A 13,746-nucleotide genomic window follows, 5' to 3' on the forward strand; every position below is an offset into this window, starting at 1 on the left:
TGCGCTAGGGCTTTTACAAGCATAGAAATTGAGTAGATAGAACGGCCCTCTCATTGGAAGCCAGTACAGAGCAACTTAGACGCCGTGATGTGGAACTTTAGGTTGGTTCTTTTTAGCTTACAAATATGCGTGTCTTCTTCTTTTGTTGTTTTATGCGCGTTTACTCCATTCATAATAATGTTCATCTAATCTGTGCTGACATATGATAGTTTTATGAAAATTATGTACACAATATGCCTATATTTATTCTACTTGTTCTAATTCTAGGGATATGACGGAAAGCCAGAGGAGTCAATACAGATTGGCATTGCGATGGTGAGTGTTGGGATTTTTTTACGCAATTACTATTGTCAGAGCACAGAGAGATGCCAGTTCACTCACTCACTGTTGGACGATTCGATCTGGCAATCGTGCAACTACTGGCCCGTCTCTCTCGCCTACCTGGGCCCACACCAGAGAAACACACTGATATTATGGACACGATTCCAATCAGTTGTTCATGATATCCGATCTAAAGAAAAATACAGAAAAATACAAATGTATATTTGTATATACTCAATGACTGCAAACGTCAAATATGAGAGCATATGTTGCAAATGGCTAATCAAATCAGATCTGGGTTCAAAACTTAAGTATTTAAATTAATTTCAAACAGCCTACTTTTTGAAGTAAGACCAGCCTTTTTTTTCCAAATACAAGTATTTTCAAATTAACATGCATTTGTACCCAGGTCTGTTTGGTCCAATGGGTATTTGAAATGTATTTGGAAACAAGTAGGCTGTTTGAAAATAGTACAGTAGCTATTTTTATAGGAGATTATTTTTAAATACTTCAAATAGAAGTAGTTGGATTCAGCCACATTATTTGAAAATACTCAAATACATGTAAAATAAGTATTTGTATTACAAACACTAAAATATGCATATATTTGAACCCAGGTCTGCATCAAATGGGCCATGATTTCTAATTATATTCCAATATGTTACACATACTTACTGGGTAATTAGACAATAATAATAATAATAATAATAATAATAATAATAATAATAATAATAATAATAATAATAATAAAACACCATAAAAATATACATTAAAATATGTTTTCCCCTATAATATTAGGCTAACAGTGTGGTTGTCTATGTAAAAGGGAAAGAAAATATATTACAATAGGTGATTAAAATAGTCCATAACTTTCCATTATATTATAATACATTGTACTACATATATAGGCCAGGTCATGAAGAAAATTAAGAATAGCTCTTGGCAGTTGTGTAATATTGCCTTGACCAGTGTCTGCTGCTTGGCGCTGGGATAAATTTGGAACAACGAGGCACGAGGTGAACAGCTGGCTTATTCCGGAATTAGACTGTACAAGGGGACTCCCTCTGATCTGTACGTGAGGTATGGCGTGGAGTGCCCATTGAATGGAAACGCACGTAGCCCCTGCCACGTCACCCCTGAAAGTGGTATAACCGGCCAGAGCAGGCAGCCCAAGCTCAATGGGCATGGCATACATCCAGATGGTTTTCTGAGCCTTGGATGATTTTCAGCAACATTATTTAAAAGCTACAAATAAAATAGGCAGTTTCTATTATAATAATTAGGCATACAGCGCTACACTACTAATGCTACGACTACTATTACCTTCTAGGCATACTACTATCACCTTCTAGGCATACTACTACCATCTACTACTGCTACTACTACCACCTACTACTGCTACTACTACCACCTGCTACTACTACCACCTACTACTGCTACTACTGCTACCTACTACCACCTACTACTGCTAATACTACCACCTACTACTACCACCTACTACCACCTACTACTGCTACCTACTACTCCTACTACTGCTACTACTACCACCTACTACTGCTACTACTACCACCTACTACTACCACCTACTACTGCTACTACTACCACCTACTACTGCCACTACTACCACCTACTACTACTACTGCTACTACTACCGCCTGCTACTACTACCGCTACTACTACCACCTACTACCACCTACTACTGCTACCTACTACCACCTACTACTGCTACTACTGCTACTACTGCTACTACTACCACCTACTACTGCTACTACTACCACCTACTACTACCACCTACTACTGCTACCTACTACTGCTACTACTGCTACCTACTACTGCTACTACTACCACCTACTACTGCTACTACTACCGCCTACTACTGCTACTACTACTGCCTACTACTGCTACTACTACCGCCTACTACTGCTACTACCGCCTACTACTGCTACTACTACCGCCTGCTACTACTACTACCGCCTGCTACTACTACTACCGCCTACTACTGCTACTACTACCGCCTACTACTGCTACTACTACCACCTACTACTACCACCTACTACTGCTAACTACTACCACCTACTACTGCTACCTACTACCACCTACTACTGCTACCTACTACCACCTACTACTGCTACTACTGCTACTACTACCACCTACTACCACCTACTACTGCTACTACTACCACCTACTACTGCTACTACTACCGCCTACTACTGCTACTACTACCGCCTACTACTGCTACTACTACCGCCTACTACTGCTACTACTACCGCCTACTACTGCTACTACTACCGCCTACTACTGCTACTACTGCTACCACCTGATACTACTACCACCTGATACTACTACCACCTGATACTACTACTACCACGTACTACTACCACATACTACTGCCACCTACTACTGCTACTACTACCACCTACTACTACCACTTACTACTGCTACTACTGCTACCACCTACTACTGCTACTACTACTACCACCACCTACTACTGCTACTAATACTACCACCTACTACTGCTTCTACTACCACCTACTACTGCTACTACTACCACCTACTACTACCACCTACTACTGCTACTACTAACACTTACTACTGCTACTACTACCACCTGCTACTACTAACACCTACTACTACCACCTACTACCGCTAATACTACCACCTACTACTGCTACTACTACCACCTACTACTGCTACTACTAACACTTACTACTGATACTACTAAGACCGACTACCGCTACTACTACCACCTACTACCACCTACTGCTACTACTAACACCTACTACCGCTACTACTACCACCTACTACTGCTACAACTAACACATACTACTGCTACTACTACCACCTACTACTACCACCTACTACTGCTACTACTACCACTACTACTACTACTACCACTACTACTGCTACTACCAGTGGTGGTCAGTGATGTTTAAGAGGAGGGAGGATAATTGTTTTTGATGAGCATGGCCTTATTTCTATTACAGCATATTGAATGACTCTTATTCATATTCCATTCACCCAGTTCAATGTAACAGCGATAGGTTTAGGCTACTACATGATACCAAATTTACCCTATACCCCTCACGAGGTTACTACAACCTATCCTATGAGTTTACAACGTAGGTGCACACAGGTCGAGAGACAAATTTGAGGTGACAGACAGTGACATTCAATACAGCTTTGCACACTCTTGCCTGCATCTAGCAGCAAATTCAGGGGGAGCCCCAACCAGGACTCGAGCCCGGGTTCAGCGACTCAACCCAGGAGACATTGGCTTAAAGATAGCAGTGTTAAGTAAAATACTTTAAAGTACTACTTAAGTCGGTTTTTGGGGGTATCTGTACTTTACTATTTATAGTTTTGACAATTTTAACTTCATTGCATTCCTAAAGAAAATAATGTACTTTTTACTCCATACATTTTCCCTGGCACCCACGAGTACTCGTTACATTTTGAACGCTTAGCAGAACAAAACAATTGTCCAATTCATGTATTTATCAAGAGATCATCTCTGGTCATCCCTACTGCCTATGATCTGGCAGACTCACTAAACACACATGCTTCATTTGTAAATTATATCTGAGTGTTGGAATGTACCCCTGGCTATCCGTAATTTAAAAAACAAGAAAATGGTGCCGTCTGGTTTGCTTAAGTATATTTTAGCAATTACATTTACTTTTGATACTTAATTAAGTATGTTTAAAACCAAATACTTTTAGGCTTTTACTCAAATAGTATTTGACTGGATTACTTTTACTTTTACTTTAGTTATTTCCTATTAAGGTATCTTTACTTTTACTCAAGTATGACAGTATGACATTTGGGTACTTTTTCCACCACTGCTTAAATAGCACTCCATCTATTTTTGAACTTTTCCTGTTGAATAACAAAATCCCACGTATAAGTATAGAAATTTGTTTTGACCAAAATAGTGTTTTTCAGACACAACTGAAAACCATTTAAGGATTTTGTGTGATGGTGTCCTCTGATGTCATCGGCATCCTCCTCTCTTGCTTGCGGGAACAATAGGGGAGCTATAGAGAACAAAAGAGGAAAGTCCATGTCATAAGGACACATGGACCACCTATTGAGATGTGCCTTTTGTTAAATAAATCAGATGATAAATGAGGTGAAAAGGAGACTGGAGTATGACCTTAAGGTCCCTGTCATAATATTGACAATGATAACAATTACATAGTTTTGTGTCCATTAATAAAACTCATCCTCAATAATTAACTTCATCATCCTCCTTCATATTCCATTTTTTTCAGATTAAATAAAATAGCTGAAATATCACTGGAACATAATATGATTATGTACAATGGATGCGTTTAAACAGGCAGCCAATTTCTGAGATATTTTTTTTACCACTAATTGATCTTTTGACCAATCACATCAGATATTTTCACATCGGATCTTTTTCAGAGCTGACCTGATTGGTCAAAAGACCAATTTGTACAAGAAGATCAGAATTGGGCTGCCTGTCTAAACACTGCTAATGTGTGCAGTCTGGGTCCTCCAAAAAGACAGTCTCAACACCAGCCTCCATTGTTTCTGGTAATTTCTTAACAGGGGATATTATTGTGTTGTTGTGTTCTATTTAAGTACTATATTTAAAATAGTGCCTATACTTCATAATACATTTAACCATCACCCCTGTTTCCGAATGAGGCTGCGGCAACCTATATCTGTGGTGGTATTTCCATTGCGCAAGAAACATACCCACGGGACTACGGTGATATATGTAACCTTAGTAAGTGTACAGTGGGGATGTGACGAGCACGTGGGGTAGGGGACAGGAGGAGACTGCATTTATGGAGTTATCAACAAAGCATCACGGAGGGCTTGCGCAGGGTTGTTAACCAATGATGTTTGTATACATCATTGGGTGGAACAAGTGAGGAGACCGCAGGGGAAATGTGGGTTGGGTCTCACCATAGCCGGACATGGAGACTTTGACGTCATGGCAGGGACTCCCTAAAAGCAGCTGTTGAAGAGTGTCACGTCGTCAGCCTCGTAGTATCAAAAGCGTGTGATTCTTTTCCGAATGAAAGCGCACGTAGACACCGGCAGCGGAGTATATACACGGATACTTTAGTTTTCACTTTTGCAAGGATTCTATGCACTTATTTAAAGAAGAGTGCGTTCACGATGAATGTAAGTAACACAATACCGTTGTCTTGTTTTATAGGAGCCATTTATTAGCAGATAAAACTATACTGAATGAAAATGTTATTGTTTCAGAATTTTATCCAGTGTTCCATACTTATTGCAGCTAGTGCCAACTTTATCATAGTAACCCTATTACTGTTATTTTCATGGTCGATTTGTTGAGTGAATCAACAGAAATCCTAGTTTGTAATAATAGGCTGGAATAATAGGTCTATAATGAAGTTATTGATAGGCCTAAACTTTCTTGTTATTCTGTCTGGTTTCTTATTGTGAGATTATTTTGTATGTAATAAATGCAAAACCAAATCAACCTGTTGTGTGCATGAAACAACAGTTCTGTAAATCTGAAAAGTATTTTATTGTCACCATTAGAATTGGGACAGGAGGCCTCTAGAATCATAGAACAATAGCCTATTTTAAATTGTCATAACATTCCCATAATATTTGCAATGGTCTAGTTAGCCTATAGATCTCAACATGCTCAATACAGTATGTGCAAACTTCACACATATTGAACAAAAAGACTCACACCACACCATGAAGAGTTTGTTTTAATGACTTGCTCTAATCTGTTACCTAGGTGGGAACATATCCTTTAGTGGTCAGCACCCATGCTGTGGCCCTACTGAGGAAACTAAATTTTCAGAGAATGGAGGGGCAATTTTGTGACTGTGTGATTCGACAACATCTGAACCCGGTGAAACTCTATTTGGCCCACAAAAATGTCCTGTCAGCTTCTAGTCCTGTCTTGGCTTCCCTTCTCCCCAGTAAAGGTGCACTGCTGGACTTGCAGTTTCCATCCCTTTCAACTGAAATTCTGGGGTCTCTTTTGGAATTTATCTACACTGGGACACTACCCCCACCAGATCAGGATGAATCTATTCTCTCTGCTGCTACTTATCTGAAAATGGATGAACTACAGAAGGCTTTAATAAGAAGGAGCACACTGGACACATCATCTGAGTCTGACTGCACTGTTGCAGGTCAAATAATCTATCTATTAATTATTTAAATTGTGTAAGAATAATATCACATTGTGTTCTAATATCTAAAATCATATATTCTTTCTAATTTCAATATTCATTCTTTCAGCAGATATAAAACCCAATCTAAAGAGGAAATGCTCAGATCAGCAGCAAAACAAGAAGAATGAACATTCTCCATCGCAGTGTAGCTCAACCCCTCTAAGTTGTGAAGTCGTCCCCGTCATATGCCATGTCAGCACAACTGGAAAGCCTTCTCTATTGTCAGAATCCAGACCTGAAAGCAGAAAATTGAACATTGAGTCTGACGTGACCATAAAGGAGGCAGCATGCAGTGAACGAAAGGTGACACTTGGTCATGGACACAATTTAAAGCACTATGGATTACAAACGGATGATAATTATGAGGCAGCTTTATATGAGTCACAACCAAAACAAAGCAAGATTTTATCTGGCAGTGCATGCTCCAATGTCCAGGATCTGCCCATGGCTGCCCCAGAGGATGCAGCATATTACACAGGAAGGCGTCAAAGGGAGTTGGATGAAAAATCTGTATTACAAAGTTCTGGGAATGCCATCCTGACACACACTGCTGTATGTTCAGAAATTGGTGAGGAGGATGATACTGAAAACACTACAAATCAGGAATTTACATCCCACTTCAATACTTCAAGTCATTACTCCAGGATTCAAAGTTGTCCTCACTTAGATACAACTTCCAAATGTAGTGATAACGAAGGGGTAACTACAATAGATCAGTTAGAGTCAAACAAAGAGAAAGGTTCTAAATGCCACCCCACACGGCAATTTGAAAATATATCAGATGCTGATGAGTACATCCCTGATGATGCCATAGAAAACACCCCTAAGGGTAAATTAAAGGATTTATGGAGTTCAATGATCACCAGTGGATATTGTCCCCAGGACGATGAAACAAAATGCTTTCAGAGTGCTTCTAGATTAAATCTATGGACTGAGGCAACGAGCTACTCTACACTAAACCCCAAAATATCTGAGGAGGTAACATCAAACGAGAGCAGATGTGATATCAAGGGCAGTAACACTAACACCAACGAAATGGAAACATATCAAGGACAAGTTCGCTATCACTATCTTGCAAGGGAAAAACATCACCCTGTACAATCCAGTGACTCGGACGACGATGGTCTGTATAGTGCCATGGCTAACTCTGACCTCCGAGGAGGCCTTGGCATAAATGTCAAAGCCAGCACCTCAGATTTCATTTTACTGGACATTTCAGCCAAACATCCCTTGGCAGGGTACCCTGACTCTAATGGGAGTGTGGGTGTGCCTGCATCTGCCTCTGTCCAGCCTTACCAGTGCACTATGTGTGATAGGGCCTTCAGCCAGCGAGGCTCCCTCAACAGACACATGCGCTCCCACCTGGGAGTTAGGCCTTACTCCTGCCCCCAGTGTCCCATGACCTTCTCCAGACAGTATCGGGTCACTGAGCACATGCGCGTCCACCAACGGGGCTGCGAGGACCTTCAGAGGACAGGCCCCACCTGATGGCAGCAACAATCAAAGCAATGGAGCTTCAGCTGAAAATCCTACACAACTTTGGAATTAGGTCAGGGATACGGCTTGTTCAACCCTATCAAGATCAGTTTGTGAGATAGAGTTGATCAGGGTTCAAGCCACTTGTGAACTGTATCCAAAAACCTTTGGGAAAGCGCTTTTGGTATGATAGTCTGTGCTACCAGCCATTTGATGAAAAGGAAATGCTTTCAGATGTTCTCTGTCACTTCGAAAACAATTTGAGAAAGCACCTTTTGGCATTAGTTTGTCGTTTGATGAAGTGAAAATGAATCATCAAGATGGATTTCTCTTATACCCTATTTCAAGTGGCCTTATATTCATGGGTTGCACATTTCGTCACAATATTGTTTTGAACGTTAGTTTTAGGTCAGATGCCCAGCTGAACATTCTACGCAATGCAGTCTCAATGGGTGTTGAGGAAGATTTTGTCTAAAGTGCATTACTGTGGCTTGGAAACATGATGACATTTCACAAGGAGGCAAATAATTAGCAGGGCAGGCCTTTGTCATCATTGTGATGTCTACAGATTGACTTTAGATACAGTATAACCTTAGGTAGCTAGCTAAGATTGAGGGGAGAGCACTGACATTCTAGCTAGCTAACATTAGCATTGCTAGCTACAGTGCCTTCAAAAAGTACAGTGCCTTCAAAAAGTATTCACACCCCTTCACACCCCTTTTTCCAAATTTTGTTGTGTTTAGTCTGATTTTAAAATGGATAAAATTTAGATTTTTTTTGTCACTGGCCTACACACAAAACCCACTAATGTCAAAGTGGAATGATGTTTTTCAAGTTTATAAAAATTAAACATGAAAGCTGAAATGTCTTGAGTCAAAAAGCATTCAACAATTTTGTTATGGCAAGCCTAAATACAGTGCCTTGCGAAAGTATTCGGCCCCCTTGAACTTTGCGACATTTTGCCACATTTCAGGCTTCAAACATAAAGATATAAAACTATTTTTTTTTGTGAAGAATCAACAACAAGTGGGACACAATCATGAAGTGGAACGACATTTATTGGATATTTCAAACTTTTTTAACAAATCAAAAACTGAAAAATTGGGCGTGCAAAATTATTCAGCCCCCTTAAGTTAATACTTTGTAGCGCCACCTTTTTCTGCGATTACAGCTGTAAGTCGCTTGGGGTATGTCTCTATCAGTTTTGCACATCGAGAGACTGAAATTTTTTCCCATTCCTCCTTGCAAAACAGCTCGAACTCAGTGAGGTTGGATGGAGAGCATTTGTGAACAGCAGTTTTCAGTTCTTTCCACAGATTCTCGATTGGATTCAGGTCTGGACTTTGACTTGGCCATTCTAACACCTGGATATGTTTATTTTTTAACCATTCCATTGTAGATTTTGCTTTATGTTTTGGATCATTGTCTTGTTGGAAGACAAATCTCCGTCCCAGTCTCAGGTCTTTTGCAGACTCCATCAGGTTTTCTTCCAGAATGGTCCTGTATTTGGCTCCATCCATCTTCCCATCAATTTTAACCATCTTCCCTGTCCCTGCTGAAGAAAAGCAGGCCCAAACCATGATGCTGCCACCACCATGTTTGACAGTGGGGATGGTGTGTTCATGGTGATGAGCTGTGTTGCTTTTACGCCAAACATAACGTTTTGCATTGTTGTCAAAAAGTTCAATTTTGGTTTCATCTGACCAGAGCACCTTCTTCCACATGTTTGGTGTGTCTCCCAGGTGGCTTGTGGCAAACTTTAAACAACACTTTTTATGGATATCTTTAAGAAATGGCTTTCTTCTTGCCACTCTTCCATAAAGGCCAGATTTGTGCAATATACGACTGATTGTTGTCCTATGGACAGAGTCTCCCACCTCAGCTGTAGATCTCTGCAGTTCATCCAGAGTGATCATGGGCCTCTTGGCTGCATCTCTGATCAGTCTTCTCCTTGTATGAGCTGAAAGTTTAGAGGGACGGCCAGGTCTTGGTAGATTTGCAGTGGTCTGATACTCCTTCCATTTCAATATTATCGCTTGCACAGTGCTCCTTGGGATGTTTAAAGCTTGGGAAATCTTTTTGTATCCAAATCCAGCTTTAAACTTCTTCACAACAGTATCTCGGACCTGCCTGGTGTGTTCGTTGTTCTTCATGATGCTCTCTGCGCTTTTAATGGACCTCTGAGACTATCACAGTGCAGGTGCATTTATACAGAGACTTGATTACACATGGGTGGATTGTATGTATCATCATTAGTCATTTAGGTCAACATTGGATCATTCAGAGATCCTCACTGAACTTCTGGGAGAGTTTGCTGCACTGAAAGTAAAGGGGCTGAATAATTTTGCAGCCCAATTTTTCAGTTTTAGATTTGTTAAAAAAGTTTGAAATATCCAATAAATGTTGTTCCACTTCATGATTGTGTCCCACTTGTTGTTGATTCTTCACAAAACATACAGTTTTATATCTTTATGTTTGAAGCCTGAAATGTGGCAAAAGGTCGCAAAGTTCAAGGGGGCCAAATACTTTCGCAAGGCACTGTAAGTTAATGAGTAAACATTTGCTTAACAAGTCACAAAAAAAGTTATATGGACTCACTTTTTGTGCAATAACATTGTCTAACATGACTTTTGAATGACTACCTCATCTCTGTACCTCACACATACAAATATCTTTAAGGTCAATCAGATCAGTTGAGCAGTGAATTTCAAAAACAGATTCAACCACAAAGACCAGGGAGGTTTTCCAATGACTCGCAAAGAAGGGCACCTATTGGTATATGGGTACACATAAAAAAGCAGACATTGAATATCCCTTTGATATTGGTGAAGTTATTAACCATTGTGTAGTCTTAACATTCTTTATATTCCCCTTGTCCTAAGGGTAAAAAATGACCCACCTTCACTAAACCCCTAAAATAAAGCAGCTTCATTTAATTTTAAACCCCAAAACTATTTTGCATTAAGAAACAACCTGTCATTCATTACAGACTTTGTGAATATCTGGGGTTTCCCCCTTCACAATGCAGAAAGACTGCATTTAATCAGTGGACATCACTCGTTTTTATTACAACACACGTGTCATAATTGTTTTCTTTACTAGAGGTTTATTATTATTATTGTTGCTTAAGGTACTGCATAGATGTAAACATATATTTTTTAGCAAGAGATAGCACTTGTATAGCCTAAAAGTAGCAGAAATGTGCATAAAGTAGTTTTGAATGCATTTTATTGAAGGGAAACAATAATAGTCTTGAACGTTTGGCAACACAGTGATATATTCTTATATACTGTACAGTGAGGAATTAAACAACAAAATACTAGTCTTCTCCCATGTTTTTTAACCATTGCCTCCACCCACAAGGTGTATACACAACAACAATAAATACGAATAAATTAAGATAATAGATACAACCAAAAAACGTGAAGAACATAAATCAATCAACTCTAATGAGCACATGTAGGACAGTATGCAAGTGTGTGTGCATGAATTGTATGAGGACACATCAATGATGTTATGGAAGATGACCAGGGGACAGCGGGCAGTTATCTCTCTGCATCTGTAAGTTCCAATCACCTTGTCCAGGTTGTCCATGCCTCCTTTGTTGTGGTTTTAGTCCAGGATGATGGCTGGCTTCCTGTCCTCACGATCACTGATCTCAGCCGTTTTGTGCAGTGTGCTCAGGAGGACCACATTCTTGTTCCTCTTTGGGAGGTAAGAAACTAGAGTGGTGGTGAAGGCAAACTTTGATGAGAAGGCATCTCCCCCTTGTTGCAAGGAGTGCAGGGGGAGCTCAGGCTTATTGTGCCAACCATGGTGATCTTCTTCAGGAGCTGCTGGCTGAGTTCATAAGAGATTAAGAAATTGTCCCATGTGACATTGTGCCCCCTCAGTCCATCTGTCACATCAAGGAAAACCCGCACCCCCTGGTTCTTCATCGGGCCTCCAATGGTCGTCGTCCCTGTGTAGACTTGCATCTTCCAAGCGTAGCTGGATTGTGTGTCACCGGCCACCCATATCTTGATGCCATACTTTGCTGGCCATATACTGCCGGAAAGGACAGCGAACTTTTGACAAAAGGGATTACGATCAGTAATTAGTATCAGAGTCACAGAAAACAATCACATAAATCAATGATATATCAATAAATTATACAAATAACAATGAAAATCACTTACATTACAGATATGAAAATAAAAATGTACCTCTGAATGGAACCAGTTGCTCTTCCACTCTTACTTCAGGCCCAGAGTTGTAGAGGTATGGTTGGCGCTCCACCCACTTCTCCCAGACCTCTCTTTTGGCAACACCCACTTCTCCCAGACCTCTCTTTTGGCAACACCCACTTCTCCCAGACCTCTCTTATGGCCACCAGTTTGTCTCTCACACGTCTTGCAGGTCCTAACTCACGGTTATCAAATCGTAGCATTCATGAGAAAGTGTGAAAGACTTTCAGTGGCATTGTGGCATGGAAAATCACTCTTCCACTGTCTGCATCCCAGAGACTACATGTAGCCTTGCCTCGGGACCTATACACACCCGCTAAGATTATCCTTTTCCAGTTGTCTCCAAATTCATCAATCCAAATTTGTGGCTGGTGTGATGAACATGTTGAATGTTGAGGTGATGTCCTGGGCATGGGCAACTGCATGTCTTGTGGGCCCTGGGATCTTCCTTATGGCATTTTGTGCTGCCATCCTGCCCTGGTTGTCATATGGTGGCAAGGATCATGTTCATTTGCTGTTCTTTGACAAAAATGTCTCTCTTTCTGCCTGGGGGATTTCTTCTTCATCTGAAGATGACGCATCGTGCTCTGGGTTATATTCTTCCCCATCTTCTTCTTCAGATACATTCTCCTCTTCAAAATCATTGTTCTCTTGTTCCTCCTGGACATGTGAAAAAAATCTGATCTATGATCTGTTGGGCACGGAATGGTTTGCACTCATGGTTTCAGCAAAGAGAGACCTGAGGGGGATTGTCATCTGCAACACCTTTATAGCCTCTGACTGTATTCCCCATAGTAAATAATGCTTTCAAGAAATGTTTTTTTTTGTCTGAAATGTTGTTTATTTTGTCTGAACTTGAGTCTTGTGGGGTCGTGGAGGGGTTGTGGAAGGGAGATGCTGCACATGCACAAGAAAGTTTTAGTTTTGTCTGAGTTCAATCAGTAGCACGCATAATCTCAATTTCTCATTGTTTGTGTGTGTGTGTGTGTGTGTCTTTGTGTTATTTTGTCGTGTGTAAATTATTTTATAACTGCCGGGTCAAGAATCACCTTAAGACAATCTTTGTACCCTGGACATGTACAGCTCTCATGGAAATATGAACAAAGGTGATGTTTCACTTTTCCTGATGTTGGGGTCACTCTAGGAAAAGTCATCAAATGTCAAGGTGAAAAAATATAATTTAGGGGGTTTTCTCTGCTGTGAAACATAGTGGCGGGTCATTTTTGACCCTAAAGACAACACAAGGGTTAATTATACTTTGGATGGTGTATCAATACACCCAGTCACTACAAAAATACAGGCATCCTTCCAACTCAGTTACCGGAGAGGAAGGAAACCTCTCAGGAGTTTCACCATGAGGCCAATGGTGATTTTAAAACTGTGTGTGTGTGTTCGTGCGGGTAGAAAACTGACCCTACTTGTAGAGAAACACCAATGCCTTCTCTCTTTCATGTTGATGGAACGGTCTATAACTCTGTCATGCAGTACACACTGTTAGATGGCGCCGACAGAGATGGTGCCGACAG

General features: G+C 40.5%; 1 protein-coding gene across 1 annotated transcript; it reads left to right on the forward strand.

Annotated features, from left to right (window-relative positions):
* The first annotated feature begins 10 nt into the window (after positions 1–10).
* On the forward strand, positions 11–8,668 carry LOC135523443 (myoneurin-like). Its single transcript, XM_064950112.1, has 4 exons — positions 11–101; positions 268–315; positions 6,074–6,476; positions 6,589–8,668. Exons 2-4 carry the CDS (start codon positions 313–315, stop codon positions 8,004–8,006), a joined length of 1,824 nt encoding a protein of 607 aa, XP_064806184.1. The 5' UTR covers positions 11–101; positions 268–312; the 3' UTR covers positions 8,007–8,668.
* Positions 8,669–13,746: the final 5,078 nt, after the last annotated feature.

Source organism: Oncorhynchus masou, chromosome 31, assembly GCF_036934945.1.
Source record: "Oncorhynchus masou masou isolate Uvic2021 chromosome 31, UVic_Omas_1.1, whole genome shotgun sequence".
In the NCBI taxonomy this organism is placed as follows: Eukaryota; Metazoa; Chordata; class Actinopteri; order Salmoniformes; family Salmonidae; genus Oncorhynchus; species Oncorhynchus masou.

Excerpts from the sequence above, each read along its gene's own strand:
- LOC135523443 (XM_064950112.1), top strand. Across the intron at positions 6,477-6,588 it reads GTCTGACTGCACTGTTGCAG|ATATAAAACCCAATCTAAAG; the intron begins GTCAAATAATCT and ends TTCTTTCAGCAG.